The 22,115-nt window shown below is 45.3% G+C and overlaps 1 protein-coding gene across 3 annotated transcripts in view; it reads left to right on the top strand.

Annotated features, from left to right (window-relative positions):
• Positions 1-12,133: 12,133 nt before the first annotated feature.
• slc7a11 (solute carrier family 7 member 11) overlaps positions 12,134-22,115 on the top strand; it is a 242,286-nt gene continuing 232,304 nt past the window's right edge. For 2 of the 3 annotated variants that reach the window (XM_038792506.1, XM_038792507.1), the window contains exon 1: positions 12,134-12,804. In XM_038792506.1, coding sequence (XP_038648434.1) covers positions 12,522-12,804 — 283 coding nt within the window. In that variant the 5' untranslated portion in view covers positions 12,134-12,521. The remainder of the gene's footprint in view (positions 12,805-22,115) is intronic. The other variant, XM_038792505.1, reaches the window with a different exon arrangement.

The following is a 22,115-nucleotide window of genomic DNA, read 5'->3' as shown; positions in this document are numbered from 1 at the left end:
CTCGGATCTGTGCTGCGACCCCTCATCCCTGACGGAAGTAACTAAACAGGTGACGGTTCTCGAATCTAAATTTGACTGTGAGTACATTTTTTTTGTGTAATTAGCCGCAGGTCAGGGACCTTGTTGATCTCGTTTTTCATCCGCATCAGATTTATACAGGCTGTCAATAAATTTGGGTCAGGGACCCTTTGATTAAGTTTTGGGGTCAGGGACCCTGTCAATAAGTTTTGGGGTCAGGGACCCTCTCAGTAATGTTTTCGGGTCAGGGACCCTGTCAGTAATTTTTGGGGTCAAGGACCCTCCAATTTGATTTGGTACCAGAAATTTTGTTTGAGCGTTTTTTTGCCTGGGGCACATTTTACTGACATTATGCGACAAACTTTAGACAAAACTAGCGGCAACTCCCCTCTATTTTTCATGTGTTTAGAAACCTCGTCTCAAGAACGTAATATTCGAAGATTGGCTGCAGCGCTGCTTTAAACAATAAATTAGGTAACGATATCTGGCCAGTAGGTAACACAGGGAACTTGGAACTTTGACAATAGTATTGATTCAGAAAAAAAAGCAATCTGGAGAAAAAAAATGCCGGTTTCAAATTGTTTAATTTTACAGTGGAAGAAACAGTCCACTTAACGCAACGAACAATCACGATGAGTTGGAAAGATAAAGCCCGCAAAAGAGATATTAATGAGTGTGTGAACGGTAAAGCGAAAAATTGGGAGACTTTAAAATCGTAATGTGAACTTTGGGATAGAAAACAGTCAAAATGATAAAAAGCAATCTGGCAATAACAAATCTCCTGCCGGCAGAAAAGTAGGACTGGCCAATCAGATTATAGGAAAGGAGGATCCTCCCAGTTGCTCTGGCATGCCGATGTTCTCATATTCAAGCGATACGGAAGACGAGGAGAATTTGAACCCTGGACCCCACCCTCATTTTGCGCTCCCCGGTCTTACAATTCCACTTTCCCAAGTCCTGACTCCCACTTCTGATCCCATTACCAATGAAACTCCTGCTAACGTATCCCCCTTAGCGACACGCACTCGGTCACAGACGCAAGCCGTAAATATCGAATAACCCTTCTTTACGGAAAACATGATAATTGACTAAAAGGTGTTGATTAAAAGGTCCACAATAAGGAAATTATAGAAGTGAAGTTAATAAGTTATCAATTTAGAAGCATGCTGGCAATAATGACTGGATTTTAACATTGTTTTTGAACGAAATTTAGTAGATCAGATGATGTTAACTGACTACTGCTTGGAATGTTGTACTGGCCTTATTATGATAACAAGTGGTTCTTCTGAAGGACAACAAAATGCGTACTCGAATTGTTTTTAAACTATTGGCAAAACATTCATATTTCCTCTTGCAAATGTTCCCAAGCTTCCCAAAATGTTCCAAAGTTGTTCAGTTCACACTATATCAGTTTAAAAGAAAGTAACTTTACAAATAAGAGTAATTGAAATGTGAATAAGTTTTTAGATTGCGGGAAAAGACGTAAATGGCATCACGCCAAGTTCTCCACCCCTTAGATTCTGCAGGAAACATTAACCATTTCAGCAGACAGTTGGTCTTTTCTGAATTGACAAGAAAAAATACTTCTCAAAGAATAGCTAATACCTCTAAAATTAATCAGTGCAAATTGACTTAAATGGAATAACACAGATAAAGTTTTCGAAGGAGAATGAAAAATTTTTGTTCAAAATTTATCCGCAAGGACAAGGGCTGAATCCAAGAGAGAGAAAGAGAGACAGAGGAAGAGATTGAAGGAGAGAGAGAGAGCCAGCGACAAGAAACAGGAACTGTTAGAGAGAGCGAAAGAGAGCGAGTCAGGGAGAGGCAGAGATGGAGAGGTAGACAGATAAAGAGAAAGAGCAACAAGAGTTCCAAAGACAGACAGAGTTATGTAGAGAGGGAGAGAGATAGATAAGAGAGAGAGGGAAAGAATTCATATTTCATTTTTCAGACTTTGACTTTAAAAATTATGTTTCAAGCTGTGATTATTTGAAAGAGGTAAAGCGATATCGATGCCAACATGGTCCTTGTTATTACTTGAAACCTTCGCGATAAAAGGTTCCCCTTAACTTTGTAAGGCGGGTGGCATAGGATCTTTACAGTGTCACCTTCGAGCTGTTAATTGGTTTGCATGGAGCGCGATTACTCCGTGATTTAAATTTTAATCTCCTGCAGATGCGGATAACTCTGCTCAACAACACATAAACAGGGCAAAAAGCGTGCGGACCCTGACATAAAACATCACACATGTAATTTCCTTAATCAATTGTTAAAATTGTAATCGGAAGGACCATCTGGCATCAGACAAAGGGTGCAATGGGTAAAACTTTAGATACAACTTTTTAAAATGGCAGCGTACTGCAAACGCTGTGTGAACAACTAAAGGCCTATCAACAGTAATAGAAGCTCAACAAGTGATTTAGGAAAATAATAGGGCGTCAACTGCTAAAAAGTTAGTTGCTCTATGGAGGGAATATTGCCCAAAATTGAAGGATGCTTCCTTGTTAGCCAGCTGGCAAGATAAAGAATAAAAATTGAGTATAGAATTGACAGGTCTTGAAAACGGAATGCGCATATGGAAAAGAACCAAGTTAGGCTATCCACCTTGATTAGAAAGAGGTAAAACACTCCATTAGTTTTTGTTCAGGAATATCTGAGGATAACAAATCTCCCAAAATGAAAAAAAAGGGGAGCAAAGTCAAAACAAGGTTACGATTAGGAACTTAACAATGGATTCTTGTCTAAAATAACTTCAGATCGTTTCAGGTTGTCCAGATAGACTCGGCGGTTGTTCAGTTCATTTGAAATAAAAAGAAATAATAAACATCCAGTAATGTCTCTTTCCAAAAAACTGGTTAAATAGCAAATATTGAAAATTGACTGAAATATGTCCCACTCATAGCCTTCTCGCAGTAAGGATGTACAACAACTAACGACACCTGACCTTATTAGGCAGACAGACACTGCAAATTCGGAGCGGTAATACAGTGCATTGATGATGGTATGTTTATAGAACTGTCTCAAATACGAGGTCACCAGCTGCAGAATTTAATAACTTCTGTGCCTGCACCTGATTGCTCTGTGTTCTATGCTGGCAGCTAATGTTAACCCTGAGTACCACTGTGTAAAACACCCGATAGAGTCCAGATGAGAGAATATAGTGACCCAAGCCTTGATAACGGCATTACTATATCACCTATTCTGCAGGCCCAGCTTCGAAACTTTCCCCTATTCACTACTCCACAGTGGTGGTAGATTGATTTTGATCCCTCACATTTTTCACCTCCCTTAGATATTCCCAATCCACATGTCACTCTTTGCTACGATCATACAGTAACCTCGCCTGATTTGGAGAGCATTTACCAAGACAAAAGAAGGGTCTGCCTTTCTTGTCGATTTACCCCACAGCCTATGACGTCAGTCGAGACTTGTGTCACCCCACGTGACCCTTTCTGTCAACGAAGGCTACAATGCCAAGTCCTTGGGATTTCTGGCAGCTGCACTACGAGGACAAGCTGATCTTTTCCTTAATGATAGTCAAACCCTACCCGCAGGCACTTTAGAATATTTTAAAAGCCCATTTGTCCACATTGGCACACTGCACCATCATCATTCAACCCAATCTACGACTCCTGAACTACCCACAGATTTATGGGCAGCCTCCAAACACGAAGTCGGTCTCACTAATGTCCCTCCTGTTGTTATTAGAATCAAACCTGATATGCCCTTACCCTCTATTTCACAGTACCCTTTGCGTCCCGAGGCTGAAAAAGGAGTCTCGGTCATGATTCAATCGTTCCTTCAACAGGGAATTTTGATACCATGCCAATCGCCCTGTAACACCCCGATTCTTCCAGTTCCTAAGATAGGAAGACCATCCGAATAGCGTTTAGTCCAAGACCTCCGGCTTATTAATCAGATAGTTGAACCCTTACATCCTATTGTCCCAAATCCAGCGACAATCCTTAGCAATGCCCCGCCGGAATCGACTATTTTTACCCTTGTTGATTTGCAACATGCCTTTTTTGCTATACCCCTCGCCCCTGAATCACAGTATTTGTTTGCCTTTACATTTAAGAAGATGCAATACACTTGGACTTGACTTCCACACGGTTTCATTCATTCTCCAACCCTTTTCTCACAGGCATTGCACTCCCAGTTAGCAACATTAGCACCTCCTGGTGGCTCCACCATCATTCAATATGTTGATGACTTACTACTTGCCAGCCCTGATTTCATCGCTAACCAGCGTGACACCTTTTTACCTGCTCATCCGTCTCCATTCATGGGGATATGTGATCCCGCCCGCTAAAGTTCATAAAGGCCAACGACAAGTCAAATTTTTGGATGTCCTAATTAGTGCTACTGATCGCTCCCTTACTCAAGAACGCATTACTCCTATATTGCAGACCCCATTTCCTACATTGCCCAAGCAGATGCGAGCCTTTTTAGGATTAGTGAACTTTTGCAGACAATGGATTCCGAATGTTACTGTGCATTCTAAAGAATTAACTCCGTATTCTTCTCAAAATGCTCCTCTTAAGTTTGAACTACCTGATTCAGCAAAGCAATCTTTTATTACCCTGAAAAACACCCTGGCTACCGCCCCAGCAGTAGGACGACCTATGTATGACAGACCTTTTCACCCAAATTCTTACTGCTGTCCATTTGTTAGCACAGGCAGCCTCTAATCTAACCCTTCACCAACCAGTACAAGTGCATACTTCACATTCTATCGTGGCTCTCCTAACGTCTCAGCAAACCCAGCATCTGACTTAAGCGCGATTGAGCCGCTATGAGGTTTCACTATTGCAAAACCCCTACCTCTCTTTTCATTAATAGCCTCGAATAGCCCCCCGATAACCTTAACCACCATACGATTGTTTGCTTCGGAATCACTTCCTTACTGCACCTCGCCCGGATTTAACAGACAGGCCTATTGATAATCCAGATCTAATTTTTTATGTTGATGGCAGTTCTTCCATTTCCCCATTTCCCGTCCCACAGTCGAAATATGACGTGGTAACCGACACCGACGTGCAGGAAGCAGCAGCCTTCCAGACCCCTGTCTCTGCACAAAAAGCCGAACTATTCGCCCTTACTCGAGCATGTATTTTGGCCACAGACAAAAGTACTAATGTTTACACTGATTCTAGATATGCCTTTGGCGTGACCCATGATTTCGGCCGCCCCTTTGGGTTAAAAATCTCCTCGATGCTATTCAGCTACCCCGTCAATTGGCAGTTATTAAATGCATTGCGCACACGAAGGGTGACACTCCTGTTCAATTAGCAAATGCCCGTGCTGATTCAGCTGCTAAAACTGCAGCTTCATCAACCTCTTTAATTGTTCCCAGTGGGGCTAATCAGGCTCTAAACCAGGTACCTGCATTACGGACGAAGGGCATGCCAGAGATAGCTGAAGTTCAAAGTTTACAGAGGGACGCCTCTGATTCTGAACACTATGGAAGTCAATGAGGTGTTCGCACTCCTTGACACGAGACCTCTGGCTGACTCCAGTTGGTCAAGTTTGTATTCCGAATTCTTTATTGCCGTTACTTGTTGATTATTTGCATTCTTGTACCCATCTTGGCAAGGAGGGAGTGGTACAGCTACTCCTAAAAACATGGTGGCACCTAGATTTGAATACAGCAGCGCAAACACGGCTGGATCGATGCGTCATTTGCATGAAACATAATAAGGGTAAAGGTATTAAATGCCCTCGGGAACCACCCCCTTGCCAGATGATCCTTTTGCTTGTATACAGTTTGATTTTATCGAATTGCCAAAAGCACAGTGCTATAAATATTGTTTAGTAATAATTGATGTGTTTAGTAAATGGATTGAAGCATTCCCCACCACTAATTGTACGGCACATACAGTAGTGAAGTTGTTGTTAACGGAAGTCATTCCTCGTTTTGGGGTACCCAAAATGGTGAGCTCAGACAATGGACCACATTTTGTAGCTCGGATCAATACTGAATTGTGCAAAGCACTTGTAATTAAACAGCAACTGCACTGCGAGTATCACCCGCAGGTAGCAGGAATTCTGGAAAGAGCCAACGGGACTTTAAAAGAAAAATTATCTAAATTAACTGAAGAAACTGGGTTAAATTGGCTAAAAGTATAACCCTTGGCACTGTTTCACATGCAAGTGACTCCCCATTCGCGGACCGGACTGTCAGCTGCAGAGATAGTCTATGGTCGGCCAATGAGGACTCCCTGGGATGCCCATGAGAAAAACCCCTAGAGGGAGTAGACCTCCATGTGATGGGGGAACAAATGCAGAACTATTTGAATCAATTAACACTTTCTTTGAAGTTTCTTCACTCACAGGTAAAACAGGTACAGCCGCCCCTCGATATCCAGTGGTCAAACCCGGAGACCTCGTGTTGGTAAAAAAACTGGGACAGAAAGAAACTAGGACAACGCTGGAGCGGACCATTCCTCGTATTACTGACGACGCCAACTTTGGTCAAACTTGAAGGACATTCAAGTTGGATACATCTATCCGATTGCAAGAAGATAGTCTCCAATCCAGACGAGAACACAGGATGAAGATCTTCAGCATAATTTTTGGACTTTCTGGACTATTTAGCCTCAATGGCCACTCGGTAGTAAAAAAAAACGAACTAAATGAGACCTGCCTTCCAATACCTATTTACATATGTCATATCTTTACGCCGAAAAATTGAATATTAGCAAGTGTTGGGTTTGTACCCACATCCCCGTCCATTCGAGGGAAGGAATACCTCTCCAATCTCTCCCCTTTCATACCGCAGAAACAGTTGAATGGATTTTACGACAAAATCAAACAGGAATCAAGGGAGATAGGGGGAATATGAAAATATGGAGATCTGTTGGCTATGACATGACTAAATTTTCAGCTTCGTATCAACCTACCTATAATCATGCCTTAACTCCACCCTCCCTCACTGTCCACTAGTATAATGTTCAAGGTTCCATATGTTTTAATAAATCAGGGAAAGGAAAGTTAATGGGGCAAAGTAGATGCAACCTACCAAAACAATCCCCTGGATGACATCAGCTGATGATTTTACAGCCTACAATGGAATCTATTTCATATGCGGCACTAAAGCATATCCGTGTCTCCCCATTAATTGGACAGGATCCTGCTTTTTGGGATATGTGATACCCCAAATGCATCATCGACCCACCCTTAAGCACTCCCCCTCGCGAGCAAAAAGAACAAGTTCTAAAACGGAACGGGCAAGGCATGAACGAACTGATCTACATGGCCTCAGCATTGGAACATCTGGCAAACATAACTGCAACAGAAGCCAGGGACACTGGACAGGCACTGGCCGAGGTCTCAGCTGAGCTAGTGACTGTCCGGACCGTGGCATTGCAAAATCGACTGGCTTTGGATTATCTGTTAGCCTCGCAGGGAGGAACGTGCGCTATCATAGGCCAAGAGTGCTGTACTTACATTCCAGATGGCTCTGAAAATATCACTAACCTGGCCGACCATATTAAGAGACAGGCTGCTCAAATTCAAGAAATTGGCAGTGAATTTCACGACTATAACCTATTGGCTAGGGTGGTTGGGTCATGGATTATTTGACTGGATCTTTAAGGCCTTTCTTCTACTGCTACTAATGCTATTAGGGATAGGATTGCTTTCCTGCTTGTGTAAATGCATTTTCAAACGAATCATGGATATACCTATTTAGCTAGTTGTCATGATATGACAAAAGGGGGGAGTGTAGTATTGTGTGAAGCAAATAATGGCATGATGGGAAAACTAGTCAAGTCTTCTTGGTACAAGTGAATTTAAACTGATTTTCATATAACCTAAGGCCCAGAATACAGAGACAGCCGAGGTCAGCATGTCTTGGGAACTGGGTGACTCTGAGAGTCTAGATAAGGCTTGGAGCCCGAAGTAGTCGTAATACATAACAAGCTGAACAACTATCTCTTCCTGTTCCTAAACAACTTCTTCCCTTACTTTAAACAAAGACAAGATAATGATATGAAACTCAAGTCCCCTAAAGGTCAGAAGGTGACGCCATGGTAACGATTATTACTTATGTTTTACTTTCAATCAAATTCCTGACCAAGCTGTATTCATGTTATCTTGATCCTATAATGTATAAGAATCGCCTTCTTTTTCTGTACTAGCGCAGACTTGAGACGGACTCAGCAGTTTGTACTTGACTGCTTTCCGACTCCAAGTATCAGCCATATACTGCTAGCAGTCAGCTCTAATTCGGAATAAAGTTCAGTTTTGCTTACCTAATGAATGCTGTTTGAATTTCTCTATCACAGTCAAGACGCGGGGAAAATATAAAATACAACACCACCATAATGTTACTATTTGGTGGCCTATAGACTACTTCTCTCAGTGACTTTTTCGCCTTACTATTCCTGATTTCCACCCAAATGGATTCAACCTTATCCTCCATAGCACCAATGTCATCCCTTACTATTGCCCGGATGTCATCCTTAAATAACAGAGCTACACCACCTCCCTTACCAAACACTTCCGAATAGTTTGATACCCTCGGATGTTTAACTCCCAGGCTTGACCATCCTTTAACAATATTTCAGTAATGGCCACTAAATCATAGTCATTCACGATGATTTGCGCCATCAACTTATTTACCTTATTCCGAATACTACGAGCATTCAGGTATAGTGCACTTATGTTCGCAGTTGGGTTCAAAGGAATGCAAAGCATTACATTTGGCATTGATTTGCATGCAGGAGTTGCTAGAAAGTTGACGGGCTGGATTCCCGATTGCTGATGGCGAAATTGCATTTGGTGATTGGCTGGATAATCCAAGTTTACTCCAGAATCGGGGGCGGCGCCGTTTTGGCAATGCTCCGCTCCCTCAAAAAAGGCGTACTCAGGGAGTACACCGCACGGTGTATGGACGGCCTCAGGACGTCACCTGAGGCCCTCCCCCAATGCTCCGCCCCCAATGGGCCGAGTCCCCGACGGTGTCGCTCATGTGTGCTCACACCATTTGGGGACCTCACTTGGTGGCTGTGGACTGAGTCCAGAACCACCACATTCGGGGGGGGAGGGGGGGGGGGGGGGGGGGGGAGCCGTTCCACTGGCAGGGGGTCTTCACTGGGGGCTGGGGGAACTGGTTGGGGGTGGTCCGGGGATGGCGAGGCTGGTTACAGGGGGCAGTTTTCAGCAGGATGGGTCTGCATGTGGCCGGCACCATGTTGCACGGCTGCAGACCGCCAACATGTGCATGCGCAGCCAAGGACCCGGCCATTCTCCGGTCGTATCCGTAGGTTTACGCTGCGCGTCTGCTAGCCGCCCACCGTGCAGAATATGGGTGCGGGGCGGCGCCGACTTCCTGGTCGTTAGACCAGACAGATCCTGCGGACATAGCCGACTGTTTTTGGGCTCCATTCCAGATTTTTTGCCAGGCTTCACTGCCTTAGCCTTCACTCTCCAGAGATAGTCACAAGGCGGTGTATCTATTCACGCATAGTTGGGAGTTTGGTTCATGAGGGGCAGGCTGGGCTGACATACTGGTGGGCCTGCACACTACATTAATGAGCCGCATGTGAATGTAGGAAATATGACCACTATGTTCAAAGATGACACAAAAATTAATGGTGTGGTAAATAGTGAAGAGGAAAGTCTTAAATTACAGGATGATATGGGTGGGCTGGTTAGATGGGCAGAACAGCGGCAAATGGAATTTAAATCTGAAAAGTGTGAGGTAATGCATTTTGGGAGGACTAACAAGGTAAGGGAATGAATGGTAGGATGCTAGAAAGTACAGAGGATCAGAGGAATCTGGCTGTGCTCGTCCATAGATCCTGTACACACAGGACAGGTATATCAGGTGGTTAGGAATATTTGCATTTATTAACCAAGGCATAGAATAGAAGATCAGAAAGGTTATGTTGGAGCTGTACAAAACACTAGCTAGGCCACAGCTGGAGTATTGTGTGGGGTTCTGGTCACCACACTATAGGCAGGAAGTGCTTGCACGAGAGAGGGTGCAGAGGAGATTCATCGGGATGTTGCCTGGGCTGTAGCGGTTCAGCTATTAAGAGAGACTGGATAGGTTGGGGTTGTTTTCCTTGGAGCGGAGAAGGCTGAGGGGCGATCTGATTGAGATGTATAAAATGATGAGGGGCACAGATAGGGTGGATAGGAAGGAACTTTGCCCCTAAGTGGAGGGAACAACAACCAGGGGCATGAATTTAAGGTAAGGGGCAGTAGGTTTAGAGGGGATATGAGGAAAAGCCTTTTCACCCAGAGGATGGTGGGAATCTGTAACTCACTGCCCAAAAGGGTGGTCGAGGTGGGAACCCTCACAACATCTAACAAGTATTTAGATGAGCACTTAATCGCAGCGCCGAGGACCCGGATTTGATCCTGGCCCCAGGTCACTGTCCGTGTGGGTACTCTAAATTTATTTTTAAAAAGATGAGCACTTGAAACAGCATAGCAGACAAGGCTGCGGACCAAGTGCTGGAAAATGTGGTTAGAGTAAATAGTTACTTGATAGGCGACACGGATACGAGGGCCATTAGGTCTCTTTCCGTGCGGTAAACACTCTGGCCGGGATTCTCTGGCCCTGCGCCAGGTCGGAGAATCCCCGGGAGGGAGGCGCGAATCCCACCCTGCCGCCCCGATGCCGGCTGCCCTATTCTACGGTGCCGTTTTTTCGGTGGCCAGCAGGATTCCCGCCACGCCAGTCGGGGGCCGTTGACAGCGGCTCCTCACAGCGATTCTCTGGGCCCCGATGGGCCAAGTGGCCGTAACGTTTTGGTCAGTCCCGCCAGCGTGAATTACGCACCTCACGCATGGCGGTACCTGTCAGGTAAGTGTGGGTTGGTCCTAGGGGTGGCACGTGGGCATCTGACCCCGGGGGGCCCCCACGCTGGCCTGGCCCGTGATCGGGGCCTACTGATTTCCGGGTGGGCTGGTTCCATGAGAGGCCTTCTTTCCTGCGTGCCAGGCCTCCGTAAGTCTCCGCCATATTGTCCGGGGGCCGGCGCAGAGAAGGGAACCCGCATGCATGCGCGGAAATATACCAGACGGTTTGCGTATGTGCGGAAATACGCCGATTGGTCTGCGCATGCGCAAGATCACGCCACAGTCAACGCAGGTCAGAAAGGAGTAAAAATGGAAAATGTTGGAGATAATCAGCAGATCTGGGAGCATGTGTGGAGGGAAAAGCTGAATGAATGTTTCAGAACCAACAACTTCAGACATCTCACTTTTCCAACAAGTACTCAAGTGATGGGGGAGGAAGATGTGAAGTGGGATAGGATCTGGGCAACAGACTTTTGGACAAGTGAGAGTTTCCATTAAGGTGATGGAACTGCAACCAGCTGAGCGATTGGGATTGTCCCATCAGGTCCCTGGGTTTTCAGGAGCACTGTTTGTTTTTGTTTGTGTATGTGAGTCATTATTTGTGTGAGTATTTCTGATAATATACCTGTGTGTCACTGTAAACCTGAGCATCACAGGGCACTTGTGTACATAAAACAAAATAAAGTGTGTGCGGAGGGAGGGGGTGGTGGGCAGGGGAATGAAAAGCTGGAAAGGTGGAATCAATTAAACAGGACCAGCTCAGTCAGTACCTGTAAACCTCAACACTGGCTGCTGAACGAGGTGACAGCACAGTAGCACAGTAGTTAGCACTGTTGCTTCACAGCACCAGGGTTCCAGGTTTGATCCCGGCTTGGGTCACACTGTCTGTGCGGAGTCTGCACTCATGGGTTTCCTCCGGGTACTCTGGTTTCCTCCCATGAGTCCCGAAAGATGTGCTGTTAGGTGAATTGGACATTCTGAATTCTCCCTCCGTGTACCCAAACAGGCGCCGGAATGTGGCGACTAGGGGCTTTTCACAGTAACTTCATTGCAGTGTTAATGTAAGCTGACTTGTGACACTCAGAAAGATTATTATCCTTACATCTGAAATTGTACTTGTATTTTCTCTTTACAGCTAATTTTGCGTGAGAGAGTGAGAGTCAGATGGAGGAGGAGAAAGAGGGAAAGGGACGGTGATGGAGAGAGGAAGAGAGAGAGAGGCAGGATTAAGAAAAGGAGATGAAAGTGACAATGTTTGAAAGAACTGGGTTGGCAAAGCAGCCTAGGTGCGATACAGTGGTGAGTAATTTCTGGCTGATGCAACACACGCCGAGTGGTGACATCAACTAAGTGTTTGTTTGCCCGGGGCTGAATAAGAAGGCGGCGGAAGCCGAGTTGTTACTTTTAGGACGGTTTTCTTTGGTGCAGCAGTGAGGAGACAGAGTCAAGTAGACACACACACACAGAGACTGATGTTAACGGAGGCACAGAGAGAGAGAGAGGAACACACACACAGGTAATCACAGTGAAATGTGTTAGTTTTAAGAATCTGATTTAAAGCACACCTGCCTCTGGACAGCATCCAACACGCACACACACACAGAGTGGTGGCACTGGGATCATTCAGGAAGATCAAAGAGAATCACATTCGCTCAATTAGCTGGTGCAATCCTGTGACTTCTAGCAGCATGTCCAGCAGTGCACTGTCTCCCCTCTCCAGCCGAGATCACCTCAATGCAGACACCAATGGCTTCATGCTGCTCGAGGCGGACGGCCAGCAGCCAAGTCAGCGTGCACCCAACAAGGTGGTTCTGAAGAAGAAGGTGACGCTGCTGAGAGGCATATCGATTATAATCGGGACCATCATCGGCGCCGGCATCTTCATCTCTCCCAAGGGGATCCTGCAACACACCGGGACCGTGGGGATGGCCCTGGTTATGTGGACTGCCTGCGGTATATTGTCGCTGTTCGGTGAGTTCTCAGACTCGGCAAAGTTTGTATAAAACTTTTCCATTCGGCTCTGATTGTTTTTTTTTCATATAATCGAGGGGGTGGGGAGCGATTGGTAACAGAAGTACTTCTCAGCCTGATGCTGAACTCCAATCACCACCCCCTGCTCCCCAGAAGTTTCAGTGTCAGCTTCTCATTTCTTGGACGAAGAAACGACTAAATAGCCACAATGCGCAACTTCAGGCGTGAGAACTAAAACTTCCCTTCGCTGTGCATTGGAGTTTCAAAACTTCTGTTCCTTCTCAAACTGGGATGAAAGTAAAATGTGCATGGGGATGATTTGCTGTTTCACTGTTCACTGTATAACTCTATAGGCATACATAGTAACTTCGGTACCAATGTGAGAAATAAGGTGGGAATTGTTTCGATTTCAATAGCACCAAGGGTTCTGGGGAGAAAACGGGAATATGGCATTGATAGAGGATCAACTACCAATTGATCATATTGACTTAGAGCGGGTTAGAAGGATCGAATGGCCTACTCCTGCTCCTAGTTTCTATGTAAAACACCATGCCTACATAGGAAGGATATCAATAAAGGATATCAATAAAGTATTTCTCTTGGATTCCTCTTTAAGATGCGCCGCCCCTCCCCCCCCCCCCCCCCCCCACACACACCTTTTGTTCCTCTGTTGTAATATTTTACTATGTCAAGGGGTATGGGGAAAGGGTGGGGGATTGGGGGGAGCCTGGTGCTGAGACAGGGGTGCAGCCATGATCACATTGAATGGTCCAGCAGGCTAGAAGGGCCGAATGGGTGACTCCTGCTCCTATTTAGTATGTTTCTATCTGACCTGATATCAAATTTATACCTCTGCAAAGCTCACTGGGCTGTTTTAAAGATGTGGCATATAATGGAAGGTGTTGTATTTGTAGAGCATAGGGGCAGCACGGTGGCACAGTGGCAAGTCAATTCAGGACACTAGAAATAGGTTGGATGGCTAGTGGTTCTTCCTTCCTCAGAGCAGCGATGATCCATTAGAGGACGGCTGTCTAATATTAGTGATTCTGTGATTGGGCAGCAGTTGCTGAACAACCCTGAGTGTGCTAAGAATTACATCAACAACTAATTAAAAATTAGCAGTCAGGCTCACAATGTAGTTCACTTACTCTTGCTAGAAGCCACATATATTGCAGGCAGCATGGTGGCACAGTGGTTAGCACTGCTGCCTCACAGCTCCAGGGACCCAGGTTCAATTCCAGCCTCAGGAGACTGTGTGGAGTTTTCACTTTCTCCCTGTCTCTGCGTGGGTTTCCTTCAGCTGCTCTGGTTCCCACCCACAGTCCAAAGATGTGCAGGTTAGGTGGATTAGCCATGCTAAATTGCCCTTAGTGTCCAAAAAGTTTAGGTGGGGTTACTGGGTTATGGGGATAGGGTGGAGGCATGGGCTTAAGTAGGGTGCACTTTCAAGGGCCAGTGTCGACTCTATAGATTATTGGCCTCCTTCTGCACTATAAAATCTATGAATCTATATTCAGACATAGGGACCTGTATTCTGCAGGTGAAAGTAATTTGTCGAGATTGCACATTTTTTGAATGAAGCAAAAGTGTTGGGAACTGGAAGGACATAATTGTTCTGGAGAGATTGCGGAAAAGATGCACAAGAATGTTGTCCCGGCTTGAAAATTGCAATTATGAGAAGAGATTGGGTGAATTTCCTTAGAGCAGAGGAGGCTAACGGGTGACAGAATTATGAGGGGCCTAAATAGGATAGATAGGAAAGAAGGGTTTCCCGAGCTGAAGGCTACATTATCAGGGAACATCGATTTAAAGTGAGATGAGGGAAAACATTTTTCACCTAAAGCGTGGTGGTGGGCATCTGGAATTTACTGCCTAAGTTGCTGGTTAAGGTTGAAATGCTGAACTCATGTAAAATATTCCTGAATCTGCATCTGAAGTGTTGTAATCTGCGAGGCTTCAGACCAGGTGCTGGAAAATGGGAATAAACTGAGCGACAAGTTTCTTTTTTCTCTTTTTTGGTCGGCACAGACACGATGGATTGATTGGTCACTTTCTGCTTGTCGCTTTGCTATAGTTCTACAGTATAAAAAAAAATTTGGAATACCCAATTCATTTTTTCCAATTAAGGGGCAATTTAGCATGGCCAATCCACTAGCTTGCACATTTGTGGGTTGTGGGGGCGAAACCCACGCAAATACGGGGAGAACGTGCAAACTCCACTCAGACAGTGATTCAGTTATGGTTCTATAGTAACTCCCTGGTGCATCCTCCATGGGAATGCATCCACCAATCAGAGTTGGCTTGCCAAATAATCAGCATCCTTTTCTTGGGCAGTATAAATTGTTGCTCCCTTTGAATTTGGGCATTCTTCCATTTGTCCTGATGGGTGCAAGACAAAAAGCTTTGGCAGCATGTCTCTTTTTCAGCAATACTCAAATGTTACGTTAATTTGTGCCCATTACTGGAATAGATGTGTTGAAACATCCCTTGTGGGGGCAGCCTTAGATAAAATGAGATTTAAGAGATGTTGAGGAGAATAGAGATATTGGCAGGAAAGAAGATGCAGAGGTTTTTGGAAACAACTTTGCACTGATCACTGCTCACTTGTGCCTTGCTTTGATGAGATTTTTATTATTTGTAAAAAATTAATAGAACAATTGCCTCTGTAATAACAATAGAAACTTAAAGGGTTGTGATCCCTCATTGGTCATTCTTAACTCTTTTCTTGTGACGCAGCAATTTAAATGGATTGAAAACTACTTACAGATATAGTGATGAGGACAATGGTGGAAAAATGCATTGTTACCTACTCCTAGATGCCCAGAGAAGATGGTCAGGGTCTTCTGCTTGAACTGTAACAGTGATTATGGTGATGGACCTCCACAATAATGTAAGGTTGGAAATTCCAGGATAATTGCGTGAATGACGATGAAGGATCAATGTACAAGTCTGAATGGTATGGAACATGGGGATGAACTTGGAGGTGATGGCACCCCCATAATATTAGCTGCTCGTGCCTATTCAGAGCTCATGGAGCTGGGAGATGTTTTATCAGTAGACTTGGTAGATCATCCCATATGCTTTTCAGCCACAGTAGACTATTGCTGCAAGGATTGGTTATTGATTGTCATGGCAAGAACACCAATCAAGTGAGATGCATTGTCTTAGGTAATCTTGAGCTTCTTGAGTGTTTTAGCACTGTAGCAAATCAGCAGAGTTAGACATAATTCCATCATACCTCTAATCTGAGGCCTGTGGATGGCAGAATGGTTTTGAGGGGTGAAGGTGGGCAAATTGTTGGGAGTATCCAGCCTCTGCTGGGTTCACTGCATTTCAGAATCGCAATTCCACACCATCCACCACAACCACCAACTGTAGCCATGATCATTTTCCCAGGCTTTTACCCCAATGGGGTCTATCCGTGCCTTCTTGGATATTGTATGCCTCCATTCACTTAGCGTACTGATCTCCATTATAACGGCAAGTACCAGCTGAGGGACAGGAGTAGAAATTCCTTTCCAAAACTTTCTTTCTAAGGATTGGATGACAGTTACACTGATTGAGAAACCACTAGGTACCACTGCGACTCCCCTATGCTCCTGAAGGCACTGCTAGATCTCCTTTCAGAACCACTAGGACATTGAAACCTCTATTTGTGGTGACAGAGATACGTGAATGCAGTTGAATTTGTGGTGTCAAAAATCACTTTTGCGATGGGCTGTAATCATAGCATCTTCAGTCACTTCTTGTTTAGATTCACTGCTAGCTGTCTGTTATTATCTTAATTACAGTGGCAGAGTAGCTTTATAGATTTATTGTCTGACTGCTTTTGCATGTTCTTTGCACAAGTAATAATGGGCTACAACCTAAAACAGTTATTAAGATACATTTTCCGGACCATGGTACAAGTCTGTGAGATGCTAATCACAAATGGTTTCTCTGGGTGTAGTGCTCAGTGCAAGTGACTAGTCAAGATGTTATATGCCACCAACACCCAACAATTTGTCGTCATACAAGCAATGACAAGATCAAGATAAACCGATTGGATTTTGACATATCGCTAGGGTAATCAGTTTCTTCTAGTCTTCCCAATTGCTCCAGGGAATTTGATGTTTAGACAGGAGCATAATTGCTGTAGTGATACTTTGGAGAGGATATGGGTAAAGGTCGGGGGAAATTTGTAACTTTGAAGGAAGAGTTAAGAAAACTTGGAAAAATGTTACACATACCATTCATGCCACTTAAGCATTGTACAACCAATTAATTATGGTCGGCTTTGTCATATAGGAAACATTACAGCCAATTTATGCACAGAAAGATCTTATAAACATCAAGATGGTCTTTGTTTAGATGTTTGTAAGCCTTTATATCGATGCAAGTGGCCACTCTTTATGTGCACCTGTGCTTCCATGCACCCACATTTCAGGTATGTTCCTGCTGGGTAAGACAGTTGAAGTGTAAAATGACTACAACTTCCCTTTGAGTGTTGTCACTCTATTTAACTGTGAAGAGAAGGGGAGATCTTTCCAGTGTCCTGCCCAATATTTATTTCTCAAACAACACCAAAATAAACAGAAATAATGGTTATTTAATTGCTGCCCGTGGGATTTTGCGGTACACAAACTGGCTGCTGTACTTCAACATTGACTAATCATAATTACAACATTGACTGCTTCAGAAAGGCTTACTTTGCTGTAAAGTTCTGAGGGATGTCCTGAGATTGTGAAAGGTTCTGTGTAAATGGAAGTATTTTTTTTCATTCATCTCAGTAAAATAACCACACATGTCGGCAATATGGGAAATGGAATTGATTAACATTAATCGAGTAGCTTGTCTGATACAAAACATGGGGATTGGAATTTTGCTGTACTGTATTGCTAACATGCATTTTAAACCACTTAATGAATAATTGAATACCTTCAAATTTCACTTGAATGCTTAAATGCATTTGTTACTAATATCATTCTGAGCAATATCGAACCAAATGATTTAGAATGCACTTCTGTGACCAGAAGTTGGGGTTGAAATGTCCCAGTGGGTCTGTCAAGGGACCTTATGTGGCATGTTAAGGTTGGCTCTGTATTCTGCACATGCAGCTAATTTAAACCAATAAGTTACAGTATTTCAGAACATTTAACTGCTGTTTAAGACGAGAAGTTTCAACTCTTGAAAAAGTTGCATGCCCCAACAAATTATCTGTCAATTCAACTTACACTTCTATTTATTAAAAAAAAAGTATCCCAATTTTCTGGGAATCTTATTACAATCCTAACTTTAATTTTACTGTGGGTCTTTTGCTGGGACCAAAGGTAACCAAATATGGAGGATATGAGGACAATGTGATAACTTGTGTGTTTGCTGCTGTACAGGGATAAGATACCATGGGTGCTCCACACCTCCAACAGTATCTACACAGCCAGCCCGCTCTGCACTGTCACTGCCTTTAATAGTGATACCAGCTGATGTGAATCCATTTAGTGCAGGATGTGAGACTGTCTTGGGAGATGTGTTTAATCACCTTGGCAGCAGCAGGAAAGCAGTAAAGCAGTAAATTTATAAATGCCAAAATTAGACAAGAATGACATCCGTGCCAGCCATGGAGTGAGTATTTGCACACAAGGAGGCTCCTGCTTCAAGGCGTTGGTCTTTCACCTGACCTTTGGGGAATTTCAGCAGAGTTCGCCCCCGAATGGGCATGTTTACAGGTCACCAACTCGACAGAAGGCAGTGAGAGCCCTGGCTAAGGAGTTGGAGGAGCATTAATTATAAAAATGGTGGAGGGAGAAGGGATCGCCGCCGTCTGGAAATCTGCAAATGGAGCAGTTGATGAGATTCATTAAGGATGAATTTCGACAGCAGCTGAAGGAACTGGAGAACAACTGGTCAAAGGCGATTGAGGGGGTAGTGACACCAAACGGGTGAAGCAGGGGGCAACGATCCATGAGCTGGAGAAGGTGTTGTCGGACCAGAGTGATCCGATTGTGTCATTGGAGGCAGACATGGTGATCCTGGGGAACATGTGCAACACGCTGCGGGCAAAGGTGGGCGACCAGGAAAATAGGTCCTGGAGGCAAAATCTGTGAATTATGGGCATTCCGGGGGGAGTGGAGGGAATGAGTACAATAGGTTATGTCGCGAGGATGCTGGCCAGGTTGGTGGAAGAGAATGTGCTGGACAAGGTCCCGGAGGTGGATAAGGCCAGTCTGTCCCTGAAGCATCATAGGCCAAGAGCAGGGGAGACTCTGCGCAAGGTTATTGTGTGTTTGCACAAGTTCCAGGACAAAGAAAAGATTCTGAGATAGGGCAGGGTACGGCAGGACTGTGAGTGGGAAGGAAACTGAATCCAGATCTATCAAGATATTGGAGTTGAGCTGGCCAGGTGATGGGCGGGGTTCAACAAGGCCAAGGCAGAGCTGTTTCCGGCGCCAGATTCAGTTTGGGGTGTTGCACCCGGCCGCACTTTGGGTAACTTTCGAGGGCTAGGATTATTACTTTGGGACGCTGAAGGAGGCAAATGACTTTATTAAGGAGCAGAAGCTGGGGGAGAGCTGAAGGGAAAACTTGGGTGTACGTTTTATCTTTTTCTGTTTGCTAACTGGGAAAATTTGTATTGGGGAATGTCATGAGAATGTCACTTTAATAAATTTCTGTCTGCTCATGTTACTGCAGTGATGTCAGAGTGTGGGTGGAGCTAAGTTCTGGCTCTGCTTTTTAGTTTCACTTTGAGAAAAGCTTGGGTGTGTCTGTGCTCTTTTGGTTTCGTTTTTTCAGTTTTGGAGCTGAAGCCAGACAGAGCAGGTGCACTGTTGATCTCTCTGCCATGAAAAGACTATCTCTTGATCATTTGGTGAATTCAGAATTATAAATGTTTTCAGTAGTGAATGTAAACCTGATGTGCTTCTGTTGAAAGGTGTTTCTTTTGTCTTCTGGATGTCGTTTGGGAAGTTATTAAGGATTACTTAGTGTTGTATTCTTTGAGAGTTGTATTTGAATTAATGGTTGCTAAGATGTTCACTGTATGTTTTAAAAAGGTTAACTTGAGTTGATAGAATAAATATTGTTTTGCTTTAAAAAATACTTTTCCATTTCTGCTGCACCACACCTGTAGAGTGGGCTGAGTGTTCCCCATATCACAATCTATTAAAAGTTGTGGGTCAGGTGAACTCCCTGATACACTTTGGGGTTCTCTAAACCCTGGCCCATAACAGGAAGGAGGGTGTTTTTTAATGTTTTTTTGTTTTTTTTGTACATTTAGCATTTTTTCTCCTTTTGTAATGTTTGTACTTTTTGTATTTCTTGTATTTTGGTAATTTTGTACTGAAGTTTAATTGCTGCTTGGTTGTTTCGATGGGGGCCCTTCGATGGTGTGGGTATAGTGTTTATCATAGAATTTACAGTGCAGAAGGAGGCCATTCGGCCCATCGAGTCTGCACCGGCTCTTGGAAAGAGCACGCTACCCAAGGTCAATACCTCCACCCTATCCCCATAACCCAGTAACCCCACCCAACACTAAGGGCAATTTTGTACACTAAGGGCAATTTAGCATGGCCAATCCAGCTAACCTGCACATCTTTGGACTGTGGCAGGAAACCGGAGCACCCGGAGGAAACCCACGCACACACGGGGAGGATGTGTTTAGTTTTAATGCATTCTGTTGGTTATCCTCTGTGCAGTGCATGACGGGTTTATGTGGGTCAGGTGGGGTAGTTCAGTAATGCTCTGTAGGGGGCGTCATGTTGGGATGATTGTTCTTGTTTTGAGTTGGGTGCGGGATGAGGTTTGGAGTGAAGGTGCAGGGGTGCAGGTCAGATGGGTAGGAGGGGCAGTGCAGGGTTCTTGAAGGGACCTTCAGATGGGAGTTGCTACACTAGCAAGGAATGCTAGTGAACAGAAGTGAATTCGGGGGGGGTGGCTGCAGCGGTGGTTAGCCAGCATCAGGGGCATGGGGGTGAGGGAAGGGGTTGGGGGCAGGGGAGAGAGAAGGTTGGTGGTGGGAGGGAAGGTGGGAAGATGACGAGGCAGTTATGGAGGATGGGTTTGGTCATGGGCGTGACAGGGGGTCATCTTGGGTGAGCCCAATTCAAAGTGAGGATGGGGGGGGCGGAGTCTAAATGTGATGATGGCGGTCCCTTGATGGGGGGAGGGGGATGGGAGGGGGAAGCCTCCACTGAGATCAATCAGAAGGGGGAGGTATTGACAGCCACATTTTGGGAGGCCTTGAAAGCGGTCGTCCGAAGGAAATTATTTTCTTCAAAGACCAGAAGGAGAGGATGAGGAGGGAGGAGCATAGGAGACTGTCGGATGAGATAGTGGAGGTGAATAGGAGGTATTCTGAGGGCCCCATGAAGGAGTTTTATGGTGGAAATAAAGAAGTTGCAGGGGTAGTTTGACCGGTTGATGACGGGTGGGGTGGTTGGTTAGCTGTGGCAAGCAAGGGGGGGGGTACAATGTGAGCATGGGGACAAGGCAAGTCGCATGCCAGCACACCAGCAGCGGTAACAGGCAGTGTTGGGGGAAATTCTTCGGGCAAGGGCTGAGGGGGAGGACATGGCGACAGATCTGGAGAGGATAAATGAGGTATTTTATGAGGTGCTGTCTCGGGCCGAGCCGGGAGAGAGGGGGGGGGGGGGTTGCTGATGTGATTCAAGGAAGGCTTTGGGGCCAGATGCTTTCCGATAGAATTTTATAAGTAGTTCACGATGGAATTTAACCCCAATGCCACAGTGAGGGGCCACAAGGCTGGCAGTCCCCACCAGTTTTCCCCACCCTGGCGGTTATGGTCGGTCTTCTCCTGGCGGATGGGGAACAGGAACCGCACAGTATTAGAATGCACAGTATTAGAAAGTCCGTGCATTCAGCCCAGGGGTTTGGTAACTGATGACGTCAGTCGCCTGGGCACCCGGCCATGGCGGCCGGTATGGGTGCCAGTATGCACCGCAGAGTGGGGGTTCTGCTGCCCTACAGGTGGGCGGGGGTGGGGGTGGTAGGATTCTGGATGTATGGAGAGGGGTTGGTGCCAGTGGCACTTTGCTGCCTACTCACCCTGGCTGCCCTGTGGAGGCCATGCAGTTTCTTCCTACACTGCAGGCCGGTCATAACAGTGTTGCTCGTGGCGCTCAATTCCTGTGCCACCTGCGCCCAGGCAGGGCGAACAGGAGCCTTCTTCCCGGGCCAGAGAACAGGGCGGCCTGCCTCTTCTCCAAGGCGTCGAGGAAGGTCTCGAGCTCAGCGTCCGTAAAGTGTGGGGCCGCACATCCTGCTGCCATCTTGTTGGCTGGGATGGTGTGTGTGTGGTTAGTGAAGTGTGTACA

The sequence above is a fragment of the Scyliorhinus canicula genome, chromosome 3 (assembly GCF_902713615.1).
Source record: "Scyliorhinus canicula chromosome 3, sScyCan1.1, whole genome shotgun sequence".
NCBI classification, from domain to species: Eukaryota; Metazoa; Chordata; class Chondrichthyes; order Carcharhiniformes; family Scyliorhinidae; genus Scyliorhinus; species Scyliorhinus canicula.
The sequence above is the reverse complement of the archived record's forward strand: the minus strand, read 5'-3'. Positions and strand labels throughout refer to the sequence as shown.